Here is a 24,229-nt window from a genome sequence, read left to right as displayed (position 1 = left end):
ACGTCTACGCTGCTTCTCAACCCATGTCCATCAGTCGCGCCGAGATTATGTATAGCGCGGTGTCAAATACGGCCTCTTTGCACGCCTCGGAGTCATGTGATTCTATCTGTTCCTGCACTGTCAGCAGCTTTCCCCCGTCACGAAAATGCAATTTTCCCTGCTTGAATGAAAGCATTGTTGTGTTATGTTGTGTATCTTGCTGCACAACGTATATCTGTCAGTCAGCATAATGTGGCCAGGAATATAATGCCGGAGACTCAAATATTTGTGTGAAAACAACCCATGATTCTTTCCGGTATCTTTGCCTGATTTATGTCGTCCTTTCTTTCTGTCATACCGGAGAGCGTTACGTATTTGCCCGTTGCCTCTTTCTCTCCTGGGCCCTGAGTTGTCTCTCAGATTGATGACAGGGGAAAGACTAGGGCACCTCGGGGTACATTAAGATGCAGAACATAGCTGTAACTACGAGCGCCGTTGTGTGATTCGGGTGTGTGTTTCCGGCACCTGCCTCGCCGTAAAAGCAAACAGTGACTATTGAGTCGTCTAATTCCGCTGCTGCATTCGCTGTAGCTCTTTGTTTCTTTGTGTCTGCATCTCGACTCCTACCCAGCGCTTCTGTGTCTTTGTCTTGCTCACTTTTTCTCTTTGTTACAATACGTTGCCCTCCCTGCTACCAACTCTTCCTGATCCTCCTCCTCCTCCTCCTTCTCCATCGCCTCTCTTTGTGACCTGGGTGCACTCCTTCCTCCGAGCATCTCTCCTGGGTTTTGCACTTTATTATTTCTATCTCGACCCACTTTGTCTTCTTTCGCAAACAAAGGTCCAGGTAGGAATTAGGGGGGGAGAGTCTCGTTTAAACAAAGAGTAGCCCGCTAAGCTTCAGATTTATGCTCTGTCTGCAATGTGTAATTGCGCGTACCCGGAAGTTTGCCCCTCTTCTCTTTTTGTGTACAGTTCGTGAAAGGTGCTCATTTAGAACACAGCCTAGCCCAGGGAGATTTTTTCCAAACACCATCGCAAAGGTCGCGCTGCTCAAACAAAGGTTTCTATGGGCCGATATACTGGAATACATTTGTCTCAAGGTCTGACTACTGTCTGCTTTCCAGTTCTTTTGTTGTGTCAAACAAAGCCTGCAAACTCTCTCCCACCAATCTCTCTCCTTCAGGGCGATTCATTGGCCCTATTAGTGGGAAAAATCTAGGAATGTGTGTGTTTTTTCTTTTTTTTTTCCCTGTGCAAAAAAAATTAATTGACGTACTCACACACATGCACTTACATGCACGCCACCCTCTGCTAACCATATTTTATCTACTCGTTAATGTTCCCAATTACTCTGTCAAACACTGCCAACATTTTGCAGCGTGGCACGCTTATTGAAATGGTAATGCAACCATCTCAAAGTGAAAGTCTTTCATTCTAAGTGGATTTATTCATGACAATTTACTCTTCTCATGCAGGATTACACTAATGAGAGGGTTAAAGGGTGATGTGTGTGTGTGTGTGTGTGTGTGTGTGGCTTTCATTTGAGGGACTCTTGCCCCAAAGAGAAAAGGCCACGTTTCCACTGCCTCCAGCTCTCTCCATTATTCAGAAGAAGAGGACTTGATTCGGTTTTTGTACCATTCCCATTTTCATTGGCATGCGCTTCCCGCTATCTAAAGGATTCAGGTGTCTGCTATTGCTGTCACAATTAACAGTGAAAACAGCCTGTGTTATTATTGTTTTTTGTGTGTGTGAGGTTTCTTTCTGTTTTGAATAACAAAGCGGCGTATGTCCTGATTGCTTAATTGAGTCGGTAAATTGCTTCACGCCTGATACGGGTCTTAAATGTAATAAAGCACGACTCCATTGTAAGCCACCACCTGGAGGTCAGGTCCCCACGGGGAGGTGTTGTTAGTGCAGATCTCAGTATATAGGTCACTATGGTTTGGGTTCAACAATCTCCAGGTTTTGCCTGTGCTCTTCTGCCATTTCAACCTGCTGCTGTCAACACCCTGTCACACACTTCTCTGTGTCCCCTTCACTGTCCCTCATTAGTGTCATCCAGCCAGCATTCTTAGTTGTTTGCTCTTCCACCTTCTATTATCGCTCAACCGGAAGAACCTTCCAGTTGTTTGGGATGATTAAATGACAGTTTCTGTGTGACTGCCTGGTAATTGTACAATTACATGTATTGTGTAGCTTATGTCAGGTGTTTAAAGTAAAGAACACACCTAATGAGCACAGGATGAAAAGCTCATGGCCTACAAAGTGCAGGCTCCTTACGCCACCCCCACACATAAACATTTTATTTAGACTTCAGAGTGATTCAGTCATGCAAAGCTCTGAACGAGCTCTGTGTCCTTGCTAAATAAGAGGCTGCACAGAAAATAGAGAAGGACTCGACATCTTCAGCACACTTTTGCGAACATGTTTCCGAGGACGCCGTCTTTACACGAGCATAGTGTGGCCTGAGGATGGAAACACTTCCCTGAATGCATTTGCACTTATTAAATGGCCCAAGCTGCCATTTTGGCAGATTTGTGCTCTATTCATTTATTTTGCTTAATAGAATCTTTATTTAATTAAATCGTGAGCCGGAGGAAAAAATTCATCAGAAAACATACTTAGCTAGTTGGATAATTTAGGCGATTGTTTGTATTCAGTTGATGCTGGAGGAAATATTAGAAAACACAAGATTTAATTATTATTTATTTATTTATACTGTAATGCAATTTAAAGAGAAATCACCATGTTGAACACATAGAAACTGTGTTTATTTACATAGTCTGTGCCCATGTAGCAATGCATATTTGACTTAAAACACCAAACTAGTATGTTGATTTTTAAACACATCATAAACATTCATCCTGATAATGACATTCACAAGTGGCATCATAATGAGGTTCGAGTTGAGCCAGTTGGCAACTGGCAATGTGAGTTAGCTGTTATGAGGAGCATTGCTTCTTGTGTCCGGAGAGATCCGGCAAAGTTTGCTTGGGTAGTTGCCATTAGATAAAGACAAGTCTTTTTCAAATCTAAGCATAATCAGATCTGGTCCCTGTGCTATTTACCTTTGACTCTTCCGCACAGAAGTTCCCATGCAAACAGTGTGGTCTGTGCTATTTGCCTAAGAACAGTTCAATATGCAAGAGGGCTGTCCGGTGTAATTGTATTATTTGATCTAAATGACAGCGCTCTCAGTACTTAGTGATTTTGCTTTATGTTTTTTCTTTCCCCCCTTTTCCAAGATAAATGAGCATAAGTTATGTGTGGGAATGTTTTCAATAAAAACACTATATAATCCCGTAACAAAAGAGCAAGTGCACAGTACAGTGTTGTTGTAGCCTTCGTTATATCACTGCTCAGGCTGCGGTTCAAATAAATGTAGCCTTTAACAACACTAGCTTATGGTTTGTTTTGAATTTTTATAAGAAAAACAAGAGAAATCAACAATTTTGAACCATCAAAAGGCACTGAAGAGCCGACCGCTTGTGTGTAACTGACAATTTCGCTAACCCCATCAGACCCGTTCAGCCTCGGTTTCACCCTGCTCTTCTGCCACCTCACTAATTCTCCTAATCTGCTTCATGCCTGCCTGTCTTTTCATATCTGCGCTCTCCTTATTCTCAGCTATGTGTTGCCTCTTTCAGAGGGATGGGATGAGTGCGGGAGATTAAAATGGAGGTTACACAATCCTTTTAGCTGGTTTTAATATCTGCCCCTCACGAGTGATATGTTCTGCACGTACATCAACGGGATTAGAGTGTCAGAACTTCCAAGAACCGATCATCCCGGAGCATCGCGCACTCAGGCAACACCGTGGTCCCCATAAAACCCCTGTCAGAACGCTTCTTAATAGGTTGCGTGTGCGTCCGGTTCACATGTATGGTAAGTTCTCGGAATTCATTGAGTTTCAGTTGCCATTGTGGTTTTTCAGCAAAAAGAAGACAAAATGGGGCGCCCCAGTAGCTCAACTGGACAAGACGGCGCCCCATTATATACACCCAGCAGTCGTGGGTTCGACTCCCGCCCACGACCATTTGCCATTTGTCTCTCCCCGTTTTCCTGTCTGTCTTTTACTGCTCTGTCAATAAAGGCGAAAAAGCTTTTAGATGACAAAATGTAGATTAGTGCAAGATAGAGTTCGATATATTAGAATAATTGCAAAACTCCAAATAACACAGGTCAACACCAACACGTCTCACATAGAGGTCACTTTAGCCATGTTACTGTAAAGTATTATTATTAGCATTAGAAAAGTTCAGTGGTCCAATTCCAATTCTGACACATCGAGAACATTTAACTCACATGACTGATCATCTGTTTCTACTACCAGAGAAAAGACAAAGAAAAAACTCTTCTTAGATTAGAATCATTGCATTACACCTTTGTTTTTGTGTCCAGACAGCATGAAACATGACCATTGCTAGCTATCTTCTTCCAAGTTTTTTTTCTTCTAACAACTGGGTTTGTTTCCGGTTTTGCGACCTCTACTTTTTCACTTTTTCATGTGTGACGAAGCCTATATCGCCATCTTTCTATGACACCACACAGCAAATAATGGAAAGAAGCTTAATTCAGATTTTCTTTTATTTGGGCTGTTTTAAAAGTTTGCCTCTAATTTGCTTAACAATTCCATGGCTCATGAAGCTATGTTGCCAAACTGACCTAATGGGGCAAACAGGTGACTGTTCTCTGACTCAAAAGAAGACTGAAAGAGTTAAAAGTACCGACAAACATTATAACTGGGAGCTTTATCCCGGTAAGTGAACCATGTTGAGTTAATTGGCTCGCCAAATATAAGATAGATTTATGGCCTTGCATGCAAAAAAAAAAAAAAGTGTTTGCCCTGGGACTTTTTCTGAGTAATGATTCCTTTGCAGAAAATGAAATTCAAATAGGGGAGCTTGGGGAGGACGGGCGAGGAATTTTTGTTTCCCTTACAAGCAGTGTGAGCTGTCTTCTGGATGCTAGTGTGTATTTTACAAACCTCGCGTGGCATAGTTATGAGTCTGAGCTAATGCATGTATTCTAATTTGTATGTGCGGGACCTTCATTTTTTGTGTTATTGGATTTGCTTGGTTGCGGTTCACATTATGCTTTTGGCTTTGGTAGGTGCTTACAAAGGGCTACAGGACCCACTGGACCTCCTGTGTGAGGTGTTTGTGTGTCTTTTTTTTTCGATCTATCTAACCAACTATTGTACACGGGCCGCACATATTGGCTTTTTTTTTTCTTTTTTCTGTGGAGCAGCTGTTTCTCTTGCAGCTCTGTGTCTCTCCAGACTCCAGTTCTGTAAGAGCAAGGAGGAGAAGAGGAGGAGGGTGTTGGTTGGTGGTGGATGTACGCAGAGAGGTAGGGGGTAGGGAGAGGTCAGGGGATAGACTGTGAGAAAAGTCAAGGATTTCATCTCTGCTGGGGATTGAATGGTAGCTGTATTTTTAAGGTTAGCTTTGGGTATTTATTATATTTATATACTGTATTTTCAAGCCAGTGCTCTGGGATATTTTAGTCAAAGGAACCTGGTTTGTATTTGAGCTGAAAAGAATGTTTTTAAGCACTGGGAAACATTAAGACTTCAGGACAGAGTAATAGATGCCAGTGCTTAGCTTTACTTATTACTACTTGGAATAATGTGGTCTCTGTCCAGAGCGCCACAGAACTGAACCATAATTCCAGCTCCGGCCTCTCGTCTCTTTTCCATTTTAGTATTTACATATCACAGACATGACCTGATGGAACATAGGAAAAAAGTAGCCAGACTGCATCTATAAATGTAAAACAGTGTATGCTCCCACTTCTAGAGATAAGCTTCCTTCTTTTATTCTTTCATTACTCACTATTTAACCATTTTGAGATGGTTGGTGTGTATAAAATCCGTGAATAATTAACCGATTTCGCGAACGTATTTATTAATAATGTATAATATTCCAGTCGATTAGAACTGTAGTCAGTGAATACTTTCCAAATAATGCGCAGAGTGTCTGTTAAATTGCATTTATTCATTGTTTTTCTAGTTAACTGGAGATTTAATACATTTTAACACCCTTATGACTTTAAGCCCGTGGCAACGTGATAGGCATCTTTAATGTATTTTTTTTTTTTGATATTTTATTCCATCTTGGAATTCTGTTTTGGGTAAATGAATAATTCAACATTTAGGGAATCCAAATCGAAAGCAGAGGGTTGAAAGAAAGTCACTGCTCCGATCCAATGAAAGGAACAGTCCTGCATCCAGCTCCCCTTTAAAACCTTATTGTTTTTTACACTTGCAAAGATAAAATAAATTACATATAACACGCCGGCTTTACCAGTGCTGGCAAGCATTTTATTTATTTATTTGCTAACCTTCGAGCAGAGCCACGCTAGCTGTTTTCCTCTGGTCTTTATGCTAAGCTAACTGAATGCGGGCTAGTTTTATATTAACAAGGAAGTGGAATTGATTTTCTCATCTAACATGCTACAAAAAGGAAATAAACAACCTCTCTGACAAAAGAGAACATTTTGACATTTGAGGAATGAATGATTAAATCGGTACCTACTGTTAAAAAGCAAGTTTGAAATGTCATTTAATTTTCTAACAAAGAAAACGACATTTATTATAGCTGATTATTAGTTGACGGCTAATTAATCCTGTTAGGCTCACACCCTGCTGATTTAAAAAAAATAGTTCCATTCCTAACTTCTTGAGCCAGCATTGACATAAATACCATGATATGTGTCCCTTATGTTCTACTTTATTTCACATGTGGATGTAATATTTAAGAAATATACGTTGGACTCATGATGCAGAAAGTGTTGCACTTTCTTCCTCCTAAAAGCAGGCAGTTGGATGAGCTGCTGCTAATTGTATTCCTTCTCTATAATGTGAGTTGGAAGCAGAAGCCTGCACAGCTGCTGTCCCTGCTTTGAGCAAATCTGATATTAAAGCGTCACTGCCTTACAGTAATGTTGATGTCGACTTTGGGACATAAAAATGATTACTGTACCAAAATAGCCTCACAGCTGAATCTGCAGTATGTAACCATGCTGAATACAAAACAGAGCCACAAAACAGGCCGAGTTGTCGTGACAAAGGGTGTCGCTGGCAGTCTCACGCGGTGATGTAGTGTGATAAGGTTACTGTGCGTGCCCCATCCCGCCCCTGTCAGTGGGGTTTGATTGTGTTCCTCTTTGGTCCAGTTGGACTCTGCAGAGAGGATTATTAGAGCTCGGCTGCAGTAGGCCCTTTCAAGCTGTGGCTCAGGCTCCAGAGGACTAACAACAAGTCAGACACTGTCAGATCCAGACTAGTGAGGCCAAGGGCTGATGCTTTGAAGTGGGCTATGAGATTCTCATCTGGAGGGAGAAAAGAAGACAGGGAGAGGTGCAAAGCTCCAGCTAAATAGGCGAGTTGGATCGGCTTCAGAAGCCGCAGAGGTGGGTTTCGCTGAATCCGGAGCCTGCGTGCTATGAATGGCTCCGAAAAACCTGTGAAATTCAAATTTGTGTGAAATAAACAAGTGTGATTTGAGAATTTACAAAAAAAGGAGAGAGGTGTAATGTTGTACAAAGCCCGAAAATACAGATGAAACAGAAAAAAAGAGGAGAAGGGAAAAGAAGATTAAAGTCAAGTAAAAGATTTAGTTGAAGTTTTTCAAGTTGGCAGGGGCGTACAAGTGAAGTAATGATTCTGCAATCAAAGCGGCATAGAAAAAAAAAACGAGGTTAAGAAAGAGGGTTTAATTTGTGGTGATTGTCCTCTGCATAATTCCTCAAACGCCCCCTTAAATCAGCAAAGTTTTTCCTCGTTCTGCCCGTCTACGTAGCCCCGGTTGTGCAAAAGCTACTGACTTAAGGGATTTGAGGCTAGACAGTGCTGTCAGCAACATCACTCCCAGAAAAGTAGTCTGTCAGGATATGTTTACAGATAAGCAGAAAGAGTATGAATTGTGCGGAGCCGCTAGGTGACAAGAAAAGACGCTAATGCAAGAGAGCAGGAGTAATTGAGGACTGTCGAGAAACTGGGGGAGAATAAATCAGTTTGAGCATAGTTTAGGTTTCGAGAATCAAGAGTGCTTACATTGGTGTATGCTTGTATGGTTTTTACTTGGGCATGCATAATTTTATAACTTAACAAGCAGATACGTTTTCCCTTCTGAGGGTATAAACAGTTTTACACACACACATGTTTCGGATTATTTGCAAAAGACTAAAAACACGTAAAAAAAAAACTTTTATGAGAACATTCTCCGCTAACCTTCATAAGCTTCCTCTGCTCTAATCCTTATCGCTGTTTCTTACGCTAACTCCGAAAAATAAATCTCCAACAAAAAGGGGAATAGCCCGGGCTTTCAGATCCTGTGGAAACATTCGGACCTCACACGATAGCAAAAGCAGATGTGTAACCCCGCTTGCTATTGGAATTATCAGATAGTATCAGCGGATCAATCAACGCGCACGCACACGCTGTACGCGGGATTGCGACGGTCTCACTTTCTTCCTGTCTGAAGTAACCTCAACCATGTTTCTGCGTCCCACGAGGAATGCCTTTTATCATGTGACATGGTGGTGGTAGAGGAGGAGGGGGTGGGGGGGGAGGTCGTCAGACAGCTGTTTCCCATCAGCACTCAGTCAACTGCAGTCAGCCAGTCGCAACCCTGCTCAGAGGATCAGAGGGGGCAAAAAGCAGCCGAGTGGAGCTCATGGAGACATGCGGGGGCCAGAATACTTCCAATTAGAAGGTCATCCCAATTTGTTCTCCCATATCCACGCTGCCCCATCAGGCGTCTCTGGCCCGCTCGCCCAGTGTTACACACAAATCCGTAGCCAGAGGTGAACGGGTTGCCGCCATCTGGGAGTGATTATGCCTTTTCCTCATTGTTTCCTGTCTTTTCACCCCAACCCTCTACTGAGTTCTGCTGCTCTGCTCTGCTCTGCTCTGCTCTGCGTTGGCTCGCCTCCCCTTGGCTTGTTCAGGTTCTAAGCCCCCTTCTGTAATTTAAGACTGGGAACGCTTAACAGCAGTCACTCATGCGCAGGCGTCTACATTAGCACATGTTGTTCACCTCATCAGGGGCAGAAATCTGCTCAGTGATATGGAATGAAAGGTTGTTTTGATTACAAAGAAGCCCCGCTTCCCGTCTACACATCTCGACTCCGGTTTCTTCCCTTGCTTCTAATCCTGCAGCCCAACTGTGTGAAGCTGTGATGTTATTCCAGCTAATCAGCAATTTGCTTGAGATGTTGTGGAGGTATAGAGTGTGTAAAGGTGGAAGGAGCTTGAACGTGGCCACCAGAAAATCCACACTCTTCTGTGGGTCTCCTTGGAGTGGATAGGAGTTTACTTTGTCTACTATTTGGCTTCAGAGCTGCAAGATCTTTCCATTTTTTTCTGCACACAGGCTACTCGTTGTGGAAAGATGATAAATTGCTGCGGTAGCTTTCTGCCTCCTGCTAGCAGAGACGTCTGGATCCCACCTTTCTGCAGCTTTATGGCAGTGTATCTTCTCATCTTACTGTCAGTCATTAAAAAAAAGCCAACTTTCTCTGCAGCTAGTCTCAACACAGCGTAGTGTGGAGTAAGGGAGTAACCCCCTGAGGGATCTAGAGAGAGTTTGCCAGCTCTAAAACGGTGAATGAATGAGTAAAATCTAGACGGATGGATGATACTGCAGGGATTGTTAACGCGTTTTGTGCGAGCGCTTGTGCGCTGCTCTTAAAAAAGTGTGATGGACAGAGCTGGCAAACAGCCCTTAATTATGCTGTTATCAACTGGAACTCTTAAGGTTGTATTTGCAACAAGTCAAGTACACAATATCCTGCTGTTCAAGTGGTTTAATTTGTGAGAACACTGTTGCTAGGTGACCAACAATACAGTGGATCACGGCCTAGTTCTCCGTACAAAAAGGAAAAAAAAGGTGGTAATTTTATGTTTATTGCATTGCGTGCTTAGAACAAGAACAGGGTAGACGAATGAAGGACTAATTTAACAAATAAAAAAAAACAGTTCTGACATTTAAAGGGAAAAAAATGAATGTAAAATTCCCACTTGTGAAAGCTGTGAATGCCTCATGAGATGTTGGAATGAATTCCCTGACATGATAAACACCAACCCACTTGAAGGCAGCAATAATATGAACAAATATTATGATTTGTCATTGTCAATTCACGGTCAAACATCATTTAACTCCGTTCTGTTTACCGTTCTTGCTTGTCTGCGTGTGTGTTTTCCAGTTTTGCGTGACGACTTCAGGCAGAACCCCGTGGACGTGATGGTTGCGGTGGGCGAGCCGGCGGTGCTGGAGTGCCAGCCGCCCCGAGGACACCCCGAACCCACCATCTCCTGGAGGAAAGATGGAACCAACTTGGATGACAGAGATGAACGCATCACAGTAAATAAAAATTTGACCTTAAATATGAAGCCCTTTGAACCTCAAGCAGTTTTCTGGCCATTTTTACTCATTGTGGGCTCGTGTTTCACTGCAATGTAAAGTCCTACACCTCTGTGGAATCAGCACAACCTCAATACTACCAAGTGACTACCCATACAATCGATATTTTACAATTTAAACATTTATTCAGTTTCCAAACTTGTCCCCCTACTGTTCTGGGTAAACATAGCCTGCAGTTAAACTTATCGGTTGTGGCCAGGAGAGCAGAATTTAAATTGTAAAACAGAATCTGGTTGGTTCAAACATTTCATTTACTGGCAAATTATTAAAAATGAAACATGCAGAACAGAATTATTATGATAAAATATCACATTTTTAGGGTTAAGTTTTGGTCATTTTCTTGATGGAATAGCACATGACAGATGAGTAGTTGAAAATCTGCAAATTATTTCTGTTTCTGGTTTGAATAAATTGTATAATCTTGTACTTTTTCTAAAAAATATCACACCTTTTAAACCTGTCGGCATGTTTTGGGGTTCAGAGGGTTCAGCACTTTTCTTACTCAGGCTGAAACGAGTTTCATATCAAACTACAAATCCTCAAATTTGAGAAGCTTGGAATTTTCTGTTTATTAACGAATTGCTTCATCTGTTACTTTTGCATGAAAGCTGTTGGGCTCCAAATCAATCACACGGCTTCAGACATAACAGGAATGTACTATTTTGCATAAATCTTTGATATTTAGTTGGACATTTAAAGAACAAATCACCTCTAACCTCAGCAGAAATGTGAAAAAGGCAAGTTTATGAAGCTGAGGTTGCAAAAGTATTCTCTTGCCTGGTCTCCAGACATCGTTCTGGTCCTTACAACCAAAAATGCCAGGAGGAATTTGAAGATATGATTTATTTGGTACAGAACAATGCTAACCATTAAGTTTCAGGGAAAAAAATCAGTCCAGACAAAGCTGCTTTAGATACCTGATGGCACAGTAATAACAAGTGGCAGCAACGTATGATGGTTGTATCCACAGTATGGCATTAATCCAATACATTCAGTTGCCATGTGGCGGGTGGCACATAGCAGTTTTTTTTCTTCTTCTTTTCATGTTTTTGGAAACACTGAATTTATTTTGCATCTGACGGAATTGGCGAGCAAGACCAGGCTTCTCATTCCTTTAACTCAGGAATAAAACCAGGTTTCAGCACCTCAGATACCTTTATGTGTGTGTGTCTGTGTGTGTATATGTGTGTTGATTTGTTTATTTGAATGTCTGTGCGTGCTCCCAGGGACGAGCGGGAGAAGATTCAAAGCTCGCGTTAGTGTGGAGTGACAGGTAGAGTCTCTCTGGGGGACTGTGATGGACGGAGCAGCTATCTCTGATTTAGGGAGAGGAGCGGATCAGAGCCAGGGGGGGTGAGGCTCCTCTGAGGGAAATACAAAGGCTGCTTTCTGCTTTGTACTTTCTACGTGCCCGTCTTTGTCCTCCCTAATCATCTTTTCTATATGGAAATGTGTCTTTGCCATGAGTGTTCACTCAAAGACATTACTTACTGTACAAAGACCAAAGGAGTCCACCGCAAGTGATTCATGGCTACTTTCCATCCCTTTCGAGTGTTTCCCTTGCGGCGCGGACCTTCAGTTATTAATAGTGATATGTAGATAAAGTTGTGTGTAAATTCTTAATAACAATTTGGAGAAGCCCACCAGGAAACCGTGATTTATGGATTGTAATTTAAAAAAAAGTTGAGCTCCTTTATGCGGCAGGATTCACGTAAATCACGCTATAAGTGGCCTCAGAATGTATGAGCCTTCAGAATATCTGAGGCTATGTGAAGAAGAAAGAGGAACACATTGAAACAGAGCAGAAATGAAAGCTGAGGTTTCAGTGTAGGAGGTGGAGGGTAGGCAAACCGCATTTGGATTTTTCTTAGCAATGCAACTGCTGCTAAAAATGAGGAGCAGTCGATTTAGAAAATGAAAAAAAAAAAAAGAGAGAGCTCTTGGTCTGCTCTTTAATCAACTTGAAATCATTTTGAATTGAATCATACTGCTGCACTGCTAACTTCAAGTGCAGCAGTATTCACAGCAAGCAGCAAAAGTTGCAGAATGCAGTCGGTTATGTCAACTTTGAAGTCTTCGAGAGCCGCTTCACACGAAACAGGGCTTCCTACAAAATGTGATATTTATTCATCAAAAGGGATTGTTTAGTTAATTAATTATCGCACAGTCACCGTGGTCCAAATGACCTCATATCCACGAAAAGTCCCAAAGCTCTTTATCCGGGATTCAGCTACTCTAGGTAATTGAAGTCATCTGAAATCAATGCGGTTATGCATTTGATGAAACCTATTAGATCTCACTCTGGGAAATGAAAAACTAAAGTACAGGGAAGCTTAGGACCCAATACCAATGCATGTCTCCACATCACAGAGCCCCCCTATTTGATATGTGTGGCTATATTGTGCCAATTTCTCTCATAAGTCTTATTTATTTTGTGCATGGAAAGCTACACAAAATCTCAGTTTGTCTTTTTAATATGTAATTGTTTTCAGACAAATGCTGATGCTGCCAAAACATGCAGCCTGTGTTGCTTGCTAGGATTCCAACAGTGATGTTCTGGTATCACTGACAGCTCATTCATGGCGGCTTAAACACCCCCGTTGCGGCGCGCAGTTGTGCAGTTATGTTTTCAGTCAAATATAGAAACGTTTTGCTTTGGCCCTAATGCGATCCAAACATCTAACCCCAATTTATTGAATGCTGACAGGAATGGCTGAATCTGCAATACTAGTTTCCAGATTCCTCCCTCTGATTACCAGCGGTTGGCATTGTGCGTCGAAAGTACACACGACCGCAAGGCGCACCACAGTTTGTTGAGTCTTCCTCTTGAAACCACATCATTTACAACAAATTTGGAATGTCAACCATAGTTAGGCCGCTCTTAGTTTTTATTTATTTGGTGGACAGTGTGAGCTGTTTGTGGTGGGAGGTTAGCCCGGAGGGGGCTGACTAATAAATGAAGGGCTCCTGGTTCACCCCTGCAGGAGCAATTTAATGATGTATTCCATCTGTAAGCTGGTGAGTGAGGAGAGCCCACCAAGCCAGGTGCCGTCTAGCATGACGCCGAGTCGCTCGGCCCTGCTTTATGGACACGGCACGGTAGGCAGCCTTGACTTCTGACCTCCGTTAAGAAATGGCAGAGCCGTGCTATGTGCTCCGCGTGTCTGCAGCAGGCTTATATGAATAGCAAGATTCCATTCCCTTGTGCGAGTAGGAAAGAAGCAATCTCAAAGCATAATAACCGGGCTGAAAGTTTAATTGAAGCTGATGCCTCGGAGAAGATTTCAGATGTCTGGTTTGCAGAGAACGTCTTTGTGTTTGTCTCGAGGTCTTCGGATCACCATGTTTCCCTTCTGCAGTATCATGTCTACTCAATCCTGCTCTGGTATCACCTCTAACACTGGGTAGCTGCAGACTTTCAGCACAGAGGCAACATTCAAAGCATCATAAAGACAGCTACCGTGGTCTGCGGGGGCGTGTTGTGGATAGCAAAAGACTGAAAACAGCATGCAGTGTGTATGTCTTCGACCTCTTTGTTGTGTGTGTGTGTGTGCAGATGGGCGTACAGAGAAGGTAAAAAGTTTGGAAAAGGCAAAGTAGGCTGATAGAACATCTAAGAAACATCTCTACAAAGAAGCCGCGTCTTTGTTCCCGGGGTTTCTTGTGTAGCACTAGATATGAATTATGTAATTTCATAATGGGTGACCTTCGTGCTGCTTGAAAGGCAGAGCAAATTCTTTTCCTCAGATATGGAGGGCCATACTGATGCGCGCAGGCTTACACAACGCTACGTGCTGTTGTGCCATCGAGAGCACAAAAAAACAAAAAAATGGGTATTTTCAAGTGCAAGATAGCCAAAGATGTGATTACATGTGGGTGGCTTTGTCACAGAAGATTCGAGCTGTGGCACATTTTATCATAAAATTTACAAATTGCGGCCACATCGTTACATGAATTATGAATATGCCGGTTACTCACAAACGAAGGACGGTAAGATGATGTGCAAATACAGCTGTGCAAATATTTCCTCTGCTTTCTTTTAGATTCGGAGCGGCAAGCTGATGATCACCAACACGAGGAAGAGCGACGCGGGGAAATACATCTGCGTCGGAACCAACATGGTGGGAGAGAGGGAGAGCGAGATCGCTGAACTCACGGTGCTTGGTAAAAGAAAATTTTGTGATTGCGTTTCGCCGTGTTGCAGTGCTTCACTTAGTCTGAGTGCTCTCTCGGCTCGTGGTGGGTTTAGGTTGCCGGTCTACTGTGTGAGGTTTTTTTTTGTCACTGGGGCATAATATTGCATTAATTATGCTGATTATGCAGCGCTAAGATCCAGTGTGGCAGCTTCGGTGAGGTTTCCCACCAAACACGTGCTGAACATCTACTGCTGCTGCATCCAATGTTATAACCTCTCAGTGTAAGAGTTCCCTGTGGTACTGTACTTCTGACACCCCCCCCCACACCCCCAAATGCCTGCTTCCAACCTCTATTATCCACCCCCCACCTATTTCCCCGACACTTTCCATCAGAATAGAGCTCTTACCAGCACCACATGGTTAAATGACCTTCGTTTTAGGTTTCAAATATTCAGTGTAGGGCCTCGTAGAGCCTTTCAAGGCTATGAGAATTACCCTGCTGAATGCGAAAACAGGTCAACACGCTGTTCTACAAGCTGTACATAATAAACGCCAGAGACGTATTGAAATAGATTATCTCTAGTATCTCAAATTTTTCAAAACTATATGATAATTTTATTCACTTTGCTTGTTTACTACGTGTATTTGTTTGGAGGGGTGATCTTGTAGAATTCCTCATCCACTTTGTTGGCGTCGTGGCAACCTGACTTTAATGCAAATATGTGAGTAGCGAATAATAATGATAGCAAAAAGTTGAATCTCTTAAAAATGCACATGAATTTCAGGATATCATAGGATTTTCTTTGCCTCCTTTTAGCTCTAATGACAGCAGCACACATGCTGGCATTAGCTCGACATGTTAATACAATCCTGATAACCCATATAACAATGTGCCACAGAGGTTCCTTGTGAATGTTCGGCTGTCTTCAGATGCCCCACTAATGTTCAGAGGGGTTGAGATCAGGTGACTGTGAAGTCAGCACTCCTTAGTCCTCTTTGGACTACAAGTAGTTCTTAAAAACGTTTTGGCTTCGTACCCTGCTGTAGTATAAAACCTTCCAGACAAAGATGCCAACCAGAGTGTGTGGAATATCTCTGAAGAATAGGATTCTAGTTTTAATGCAAGTCTCCAATTTCAGAATAGACAAAACACCCCCAGACTTTAGTATTCCTACTGACATGCTTCACTGTTGTTCTGATTCACTGAACTATCATCCTCTCCTCCGCTCTCCTCCTTACACATCATTCTGTTACTGCCACAAATCTCTGAATTGGATTCATCAGTCAAAAGGACCTTTTTTTTTTTTTGCAGTAATCCAAAGTGAAATGTTGGTATGTCTTCGCCCACCTCAAGTGTTCGGCTTTGTGTCACTTCCTGAGAAGTTATTTAAACACTACTTGTACTCTGAGCCACTACTAGATAACTTTCTTTTGACAGGACTTTTGCTGATTGGAGTCTTACATTCTTCACTGAGAAAATTCACTATCTGTGATGAAGTTGCTTTTCTATCACTGAATGACAATTTGACTTCTGACACTTTCATTTAGTTCTGGTACCATGTTTCTGACTAACACAGTGTAAGCACCGATCTGCTGGAAAATGGAGGTACAATCATATTTGTAAGAAAAAGGGCTGCAAGTTGTTTTACTAGAACAAGCCCCATGAGTTGATCAAATCCTTCATCTGAATGCTTCTAATTTGAAGGACACTACTTAAGGAAACCTCTCTTATGTACACTGCAGTTCACATGTCACTTTCCAAAATGTTCTTAAATCTAACTGCTGACCTAGAAACAGTGCAGAATGTCATTTATGTCTTCTTTCCTTTACGATAATATATTGCGTGTTTAAAAGATCCTAAACCTTCTGATTACTTCCAGGTTTCCATGAAAATAAGACAGATTTTGGATGTGACCCCAGACTTCTGGACCACTCTGTAGATGGCACTCACGAGCATTATGATAGTGATGATTATACTGACGTTTGTGTTTCCAGAGCGGCCGACCTTTGTGAAGCGGCCCAGCAGTGTGGTGGTGTTGGCAGACGAGAGTGTGGAGTTCCACTGTGTGGTTCAAGGAGACCCTGTTCCCACTGTCCGCTGGAGGAAAGATGATTCTGACCTGCCTAAGGGCAGGTAACTCACAAAGGCCCTCCACATACAGTAATTTACCATGCAAACATGCATTTCAACTTGGTCTTTCATCTCTTGAGAGTGTGTGTCCATCCTGCCTGCAGATTTGAAATCCTCGAGGACCATACCTTGATAGTTCGCCAAGTGACCTCTTCAGATGAGGGCTCCTATACATGTGTGGTGGAGAACATGGTTGGGAAGTCTGAAGCATCCGCCACGCTTAATGTACACGGTCAGTACAACCCGACCTTCACACGTAATGTCCTCCAACCGTAGCGCCACCTTCTCTCATATATACAGTTCACACACTTATTCAAAGGCCTCGGGGTTTCTTTTCACGGATGAGAAGTGTTTGCCAGACAGTTGTTCCTAATCTAACAGGAGAACTAATCCTGTCTCGTAGTGTCGCAAATTAGCAAGGAGTGACTTTTACACAGCCCGGCCTTTTATCCAGACCTGGTTTTCGTTATTGTGCCTTAGGTTGCCGTTGCTCTCAAGCCAGTACAGACAGGCAGAATTATCTCTGGGGTTTTCATGTGTGTGTTTTTGTGTTCTTTTCACTTCCTGGCTGGAGGTCATACAAAGTCTGCAGCAGTCACCACGTCTAACTAACGAGCACTATAAGACAATGCAGGAGTTTGTTTACGGTGCGTTTCATAGTAATGTCCTGTGTAAACTGAAAAGAACGTGCTAAGTAAATGTTTACGTGGCCGCGGAAAATGGATTCATTTGGTTGTCGTGCCACAATGACACCCTTTAGTTCTTAAATCAGCGGCAGGAAATGAGCAGTAAGACAACTCTCACGGTTGCGCACACACACTTATGCACATAAACTCTCACACACATGGCAGTGACACAGTGGGTGACATATAATGTGAGGACAGTAGGACTTAATTAAAGATAAGGCAGGGCTGGCTGCATGCTGGGAAGTGACATGGTTCCAATTACGCTGTCTTCCTCCAAAAAAAAACGCTAAAAAAAATGAGTATCAAGGGGGACCATAGCTAATTTGGACAGTAAATGGAGAAGAGCAGGAGTATGGCACATGAGCAGCAGCTGCATTATAGAAGGAATAAAAAAAAGGGGAATTATCTAAGTAAATGCATGCTTCATAAATAAGATATGCTCTCTGTCTTAACCTCTGGCTAGCTCATATCATAGCTAACCGCAGATTCATTTTTACTGACCTAGAACATTTGGTTGATATTAAACAATTGCCATTTGAAACAGATGTAGCAGGCCAGGGAGCTTACTCATTGGAAGGTCTGCGTAGGTTCCAAGTCCGAAATGAAACGACATCGCGCTGCACTCATTAAAATAATCTGTATTCTTTCAGACATCGGCTCGAAAAGAAGAAAGAGATAAATTAATTAAAGTTATATATGAATCATGTCTTCCAGACAAGTTGCCTAAACCCGGCCTCACCACAGTCATCCTCTCACAGTAGTTCCAAAACCGTCCGCGCAGCTAGCCATTCATTTCGCTGTAAATCTAGTTTACAGATGTCAAGATGTTCGGTTGTTCCCATCTCCAAATGCGTCTTTGTTTGTGCGGTGCATTTAGAACAGCAGAGTTCCCTGTATAGCACCGGCAGCAGCAGCAGCCTGCTCCATCCAGACACAATGCCCCGTCCTCACCCCTTCACATGTTTATGTCCTCATTAGGCGATCGTATCTTTGTCCAAACATGCCTCCAGGCTGGCTGTCTGTGTGACTCACACCAGCGGTTACATATATTTTACACATGTCACCCTCGACGTCACTGTCATCTGTATTTATTTGTCCTTCTCTGCCTCTCTTGTGTTTGTGTGCAGACGAGGAATTAATGAAATACAATGAATATTCTCATGACCACCTGCTTACTTTAAAGAGTGTTGTGGAAGTAGAAGGAAATTAATGAGATTTAAAAAAAAAAAGTTCAACAGGGAGACCCATAATGACCTTAGAGGCAAATGGCTGCAAGGACACACAGAAGTACTACAAACAGATGCGAAATGATTACAAAGAGACGTAAAACAACCAACACGAACGCTCTAAGCGACTATAAAGAGACACAAAGAAATGTTTTCAGTTTGGGTGACTCGTGTGCTCCTATATGTAAGAGGGGTGGGGGGCCTTTTACACACCAGGGACCCACAGTCTCATAATCTGTCCATGACTTGTACTTTTTTTTGCTTGTTAAACTGTCCAGCTCCATTATGCTCTCTCATTCATGCATGTGACACAACTATGAACTTCACCATTGCATCATTTCCCTGATTACTCATTACACTGCTCTGTTTTGTGTCTTTCCCTCTTGTAGTCAATACTGGTAAGTTGTCATCCATCCCTCATCCACCATCAAACAGCAACAGGAGCCCCTGTCACTGTCCTATCTGCACTGTAGTTCCACCCACCACTACAGTATGTAATCCATGTTATGTGTGGGTAAATCAATAAATATGTGATGTTTTTTTCAGTTGATACAGGTAAAAACAAATGAGCGCTGCTTTAGTTCCTTGAGCTCTTTATGCACACTGACATGTTCTAAAGCTAAAGAATGCTGGGAATATGTCAGGCTGCCAGGTAATTAGTACCTCTCTTCCTCTGCAGTGCCCCCAGCATTTGCCATACGCCCCAGGAACCAGGTGGTGGCAGTGGGCAGGACGGTCACCTTCCAGTGTGAGGCTACCGGCAACCCACAACCCGCTATTTTCTGGCAGAGGGAAGGCAGCGAGGTGAGACTGACCCTCAGTCTGTCATCACACTAAATCACTACGCAGTGTAAATAAAGATAATGAATGGGTTTCGAACTGTGATCTCCGTCTCCCCTCCAGAGTCTTCTGTTTTCTTACCAGCCGCCGCAGCCCTTCAGCCGTCTGTCTGTCTCCCAGATGGGCAGTTTGACCATTACCGATGTTCAGCGCGCTGATGGCGGCTTCTACAGCTGCCAGGCTCTCAACATCGCTGGCAGTGTCATTACCAAAGCGCTGCTGGAGGTTACAGACTGTGAGTAGAAGCGAAGGAGTGATGGAGTGTTGATTTCACGGGGTGGGGGGGGACTTTTATGAGGCACTTTGCAAGCCTCATTCTTTTGTCTTTTTGGCTAAACAGACTGCTTTGCCGCTGCAGTTTTCCCTTTGTTACACAGGTAATATTAGGCTACAGTTTTGCTTCGGTTGCAGACCGGTGAAAGCAGCCTCCCTTATGGGTGTGGTAGTTGGCCTTGGTTACTGTCAGGGGAGGGATTTCAAGAGATGTTATTCACATGTTGGACTCAAAATTCTCTGTTTCCGTGGTGACTGTCTGTAGAGAGTGCCTGTCTTTACCTCTTTTATCTCTAAAAATACAAAATTTCCCAGCTAGAAACCGTGTAGGAAACTAAAAAGGAATATTCATAATCCAATGTAACCTAGTTTGCATTATTTAGAACAGTCTTTGTTCTATTTGGCTGCAGACTCCAGGACATATGATGTCATTTACAGGTACTTTTTAATAGAAATTGGTCTGAGGGACTTTCACCCAAATCCTGCATGTTGAAATAGCTGTGTTAATTGCATTAAAAAAAAAAGCAATTTAAATGTGCTTGGAGGCCCATACCAGTAATTACACACCTGTGTGATCATGAATACATGTGTCTGTGTAACTTTGCACTATGCACATACATTACATTAATGAAGATAATTGCTTCAGGTTTTAACAGGTAGTTAATGCACCTACACATTGAGTTGTTCGGTGCAGCCCTGTTAATTATAATGGACAATCCTTTGCTCATATTGGTAATGTGCTCTGCAGCCACCTCAGTAGGGAAATGAAAGGTATCCACTCAGTGGAGATAGAAAAGAGAAGGGGAGGAGGGGGAGGTGTAATTTTTTCTCAGTGGTCTGTACTCTCACTTGTACTTGTTTCTCTCTGCTCTGCTCCCCCCCCTCCCCTCAAATTCTGTCCATCCTACCGCACTCCTCTCATCCCCCTTTTGGAGTGGTGCATTTGTATGGTAATAACTGGTTCACATTACCTCTGGCAGTTTTCAAGGCATGTTTCCATCACCTTTTTTTTTTTTTTTGGAGTATTATTTATTTATTTATTTGTTTCTCCACAACCCCTGCCCCCATCCACAGGCTTTTTAAAATGTGAGAGAGACAGAGAGAGAGCTCCGTTATCTAAGTGGGACTGTTATTAGTTGGGCTCCGCCGTCATGATTGGATCCGGCTCCAGCGGTACCTACTACCCCATGAATGATTAGTTGCTCTCCGCTGGAGGGGAAAAGTTGATTTCTTTTTTCCTTTCGCTGCCTGCACAGCCACCTAAGCCTATTGTTCTCCCTCTTTACCAATTTTCCTCTCAATATCTTTCACATCTTATCTGTCTCCTGTTTTTTTTTTTTCAGCATTTCATTTTCTCTACTTTCATCTTTCTTACTTTTATTTCTCTCTCTCTCTCTGTATAACTTTGAACTTTTAGGAACATCAACTTGCAGTTTCTCCCTTAATAACAGACTGTTGACAGGGATGCTTGTTTTGGGAGGATTTTGCCTTTGTTCAGTGGTGACAGTATAGACACAGATGGACAAATGCATTGTGGGATGTGGGAGTCTGGTAGGGGAAGGTCCCAATCAGGATAAAATTGCTGATGTGCAGTTATATGCATCCTAACTACTTGGCTGACTGACCACCCTTACTGTATTGTGTATGAAGCCCCTATAAGACATACACACATGCCCACTTGATGGCTGAATGACCACTCTGCTCAATTTTTGGCAAAAGTTGCCTCAGCAGTGTTATTAGGCTGGACCATCTCTGAATCACTGTCAAAACAGCACAAGTCTGAATACTTGCATTAACAAGCAACACACACTGAGTTGTGTGAAGCAGTTTGGGGAGGCTTATTTCACATTTCAGTGCCAAAATTGGTCATAAATAACATAATCAGCAGCAGGATCTATATGAGCATGTCCAAAGCAAGAGAGTTGTGCACATTTACACGCAGGAAAACTTTAGTAACTTCATCATTTACTTAGAATTAGAAATTAGCCAGACAGTAGACCAAATTACAAGTCACACTGTGTTACTTTTTTCACACAGGTGAGCAGTAGCAGACAGAGTCATATTTATGACCAACTGAAATACAAATGATGGCCATCCACACGTTGAATCCTGAGCCCTGAGTATATTTTGTTGTACATAAAGTATAAGTTAGCTCGTTGTCACACATGTGCAGAATGTTAAGCAAGTAGAAAATCATAAGTAAAGTAGATTATTTGGACAGTTTGATAAGCTTTCTACTCGTCTAGCTTTAGTCTTTTGTTGAGTAGAGCATGATTGTGCTTTTTACATCACTGCGTATACTGTCCAATCCATCATGTGTAACAAATATTGCTGTCACCGTGTTGGGTTTGTCTGAATGAAGCCATGTGGAACATTAACATAAATGTGACCAATGTCTGAATGACAGAATGTTGTCACTTTACCAGATTGATGAAGCCAGCGATGTTCTGTTTCCTATGTCACAAAAGGGCTAAAGAAACTATATGACCCTTAACATTTTGGGTTAATAGTGACAGTTTGCAAGTGAACTAAATATATCTATTTTATTGTTTCAAAAAAAAAACTTAATATATGTTTGGAATTTCTCAAAAGTATATTTTGGTGTAAATAGGCACGTTTCATAGGCGGTAGAGTTGGACTATTGGATAGCAATACCACTACTGAATTTGCCAAATAGCAAATAAAATGTTTTCTTAGAGGGCTGCAGGGTGGCGCAGTTGGTAGCACTGTTGCCTTGCAGCAAGAAGGTTGCTGGTTCGCGTCCCGGTGGGGGCACCGGAATCTTGTATCTTGCATGTTCACCCCGTGCAGCGTGGGTTCTCTCCGGGTTCTCCGGCTTCCTCCCACAAGGTCCAAAAACATGTTGAGGTTAATTGTTGATTCCAAATTGTCCGTAGGTGTGAATGTGAGTGTGCTTGGTTGTCTGTCTCTAAGTGTATAGATAATGGATGGATGAATGTTTTCTAAGAATCCTTGGCTTCATATTTTAATTTGTTGTCAGTGTTTTCTACATTTAAAAAAAAAATCTTTCCGGCGTAAATCAGATACATAGTCTGAAATAGAATAGAAATATTTCACTGTGTTATGCAGTATATAATATGCAATGGGGCTACGGGGAACGTGTTAACATTGCTATTCTTACACTTTCCCACTTCTGTGTTTTTTATTAGCTGGGTCAGACCACCCTCCTCCTGTCATTAGACAGGGCCCAATCAATCAGACTGTTTCTGTGGACAGCACCGTAGAACTGGGCTGCCAGACGGCTGGTACTCCACCGCCGACTGTCCACTGGAAGAAGGATGGCGTGGTGGTATCTCCCGTGGACTCCCGTATGTCGCTAACAGAAACAGGATCGCTGAAGATTCACTATGCTAAGGTAAGGGATGAATAAATACAGCAGTTTGTGAGAACGGGCACTGAGCCAAGCCAGCCTGCTGATGTCTGCTCCTGTACCTGCTCTCCTCAGCTGGGAGATACAGGCTTCTACACGTGTGTAGCTTCTAGTCCCAATGGAGAAGCTTCTTGGACAGCGTACCTGCAAGTAGAGGGTAAGTTGTTCACATTAAGACACAGCTAGAAAAATGTATGTTTGCTGAAGAGTCCTGTGATGATTAACCTGTTAATGAATTTGTTGTACCAGAGTTTGGAGTTGTTGTGCAGTCCGGACAACCGGCCGACCCCAACCTGATCCCCAGTGCTCCATCTAAACCTGACGTGACTGATGTCAGCCGTACTTCAGTCACTCTGTCATGGAAATCTAGCACCACTGCTGGTGCATCAGCTACATCTTACATCATTGAAGCATTCAGGTGAGACGTTATGCAGAAATATATTTTAGCTACTCTGTCTTTATGACATACCTGAAGCTTGATGAAACACCCCTTGTATTTATGTCTTATCATTCCTTGCCTCTGTCTGCAGTTATACATTAGGCAGCAGATGGGTGACCCTGGCTGAGCATGTGAAGGCACAGACGTTTGTCGTGAGAAACCTGAAGCCTGGAGCTGTCTACCTCTTTATGGTCAGAGCTGTGAATGCTCACGGCCTCAGTGACCCCAGTCCAATCTCTGACTCTGTCAGAACACAGGGTCAGTGTGGGTTTTTCTTGCCTTTGTTTAAACTTTTAAAGCTTTCAGCTCAACTGAAAAGAAACCATTTCACTTCAGATAAGTGAGTCATTTTTCATATTTTATCTTCTTTCCTTCCTTTGGTGCATACAGACAGCACCTCCACCATGCAGGGAGTGGACCACCGTCACATCCAGAGGGAGCTTGGAGATGTTGTGATCCACCTGCACACTCCAATTGTCCTTTCATCTTCTGCTGTCAGGGTGCAGTGGATGGTAAGGGGACCGAATCATCTTTGTTGTCTTGTTCATGCTCAGTGTTTTTGTGCCTCATGTGGTCAGAGTTGTGAAATTTTAAGTAAATTACCAAAAAGGTCAAATGTGGAATTCAGCCAGTGCATGTAAACACATACTTTGCTTTAACAAATGACATAGAAGCCAAGAGGTCAGAGGGCC

General features: G+C 42.7%; 1 protein-coding gene across 1 annotated transcript in view; it reads left to right on the top strand.

Annotated features, from left to right (window-relative positions):
• LOC103370383 (roundabout homolog 1-like) overlaps nt 1–24,229 on the top strand; it is a gene marked incomplete at its 3' end in the record, with an annotated part of 75,801 nt that overhangs the window by 45,180 nt on the left and 6,392 nt on the right. Inside the window, exons 3-14 of the mRNA XM_008299413.1 lie at nt 10,198–10,355; nt 14,459–14,579; nt 16,547–16,685; nt 16,787–16,914; nt 18,984–18,992; nt 19,274–19,398; nt 19,498–19,669; nt 22,878–23,083; nt 23,174–23,255; nt 23,348–23,516; nt 23,629–23,795; nt 23,928–24,049. Of these exons, the coding sequence (XP_008297635.1) occupies nt 10,198–10,355; nt 14,459–14,579; nt 16,547–16,685; nt 16,787–16,914; nt 18,984–18,992; nt 19,274–19,398; nt 19,498–19,669; nt 22,878–23,083; nt 23,174–23,255; nt 23,348–23,516; nt 23,629–23,795; nt 23,928–24,049 (1,598 nt within the window). The remainder of the gene's footprint in view (nt 1–10,197; nt 10,356–14,458; nt 14,580–16,546; nt 16,686–16,786; nt 16,915–18,983; nt 18,993–19,273; nt 19,399–19,497; nt 19,670–22,877; nt 23,084–23,173; nt 23,256–23,347; nt 23,517–23,628; nt 23,796–23,927; nt 24,050–24,229) is intronic.

This window comes from Stegastes partitus, unplaced genomic scaffold (genome assembly GCF_000690725.1).
Source record: "Stegastes partitus isolate 25-593 unplaced genomic scaffold, Stegastes_partitus-1.0.2 Scaffold1416, whole genome shotgun sequence".
Classification (NCBI taxonomy): domain Eukaryota; kingdom Metazoa; phylum Chordata; class Actinopteri; family Pomacentridae; genus Stegastes; species Stegastes partitus.
Note: the sequence above shows the minus strand (reverse complement) of the source record. Positions and strands in the feature narration are given on the sequence as shown.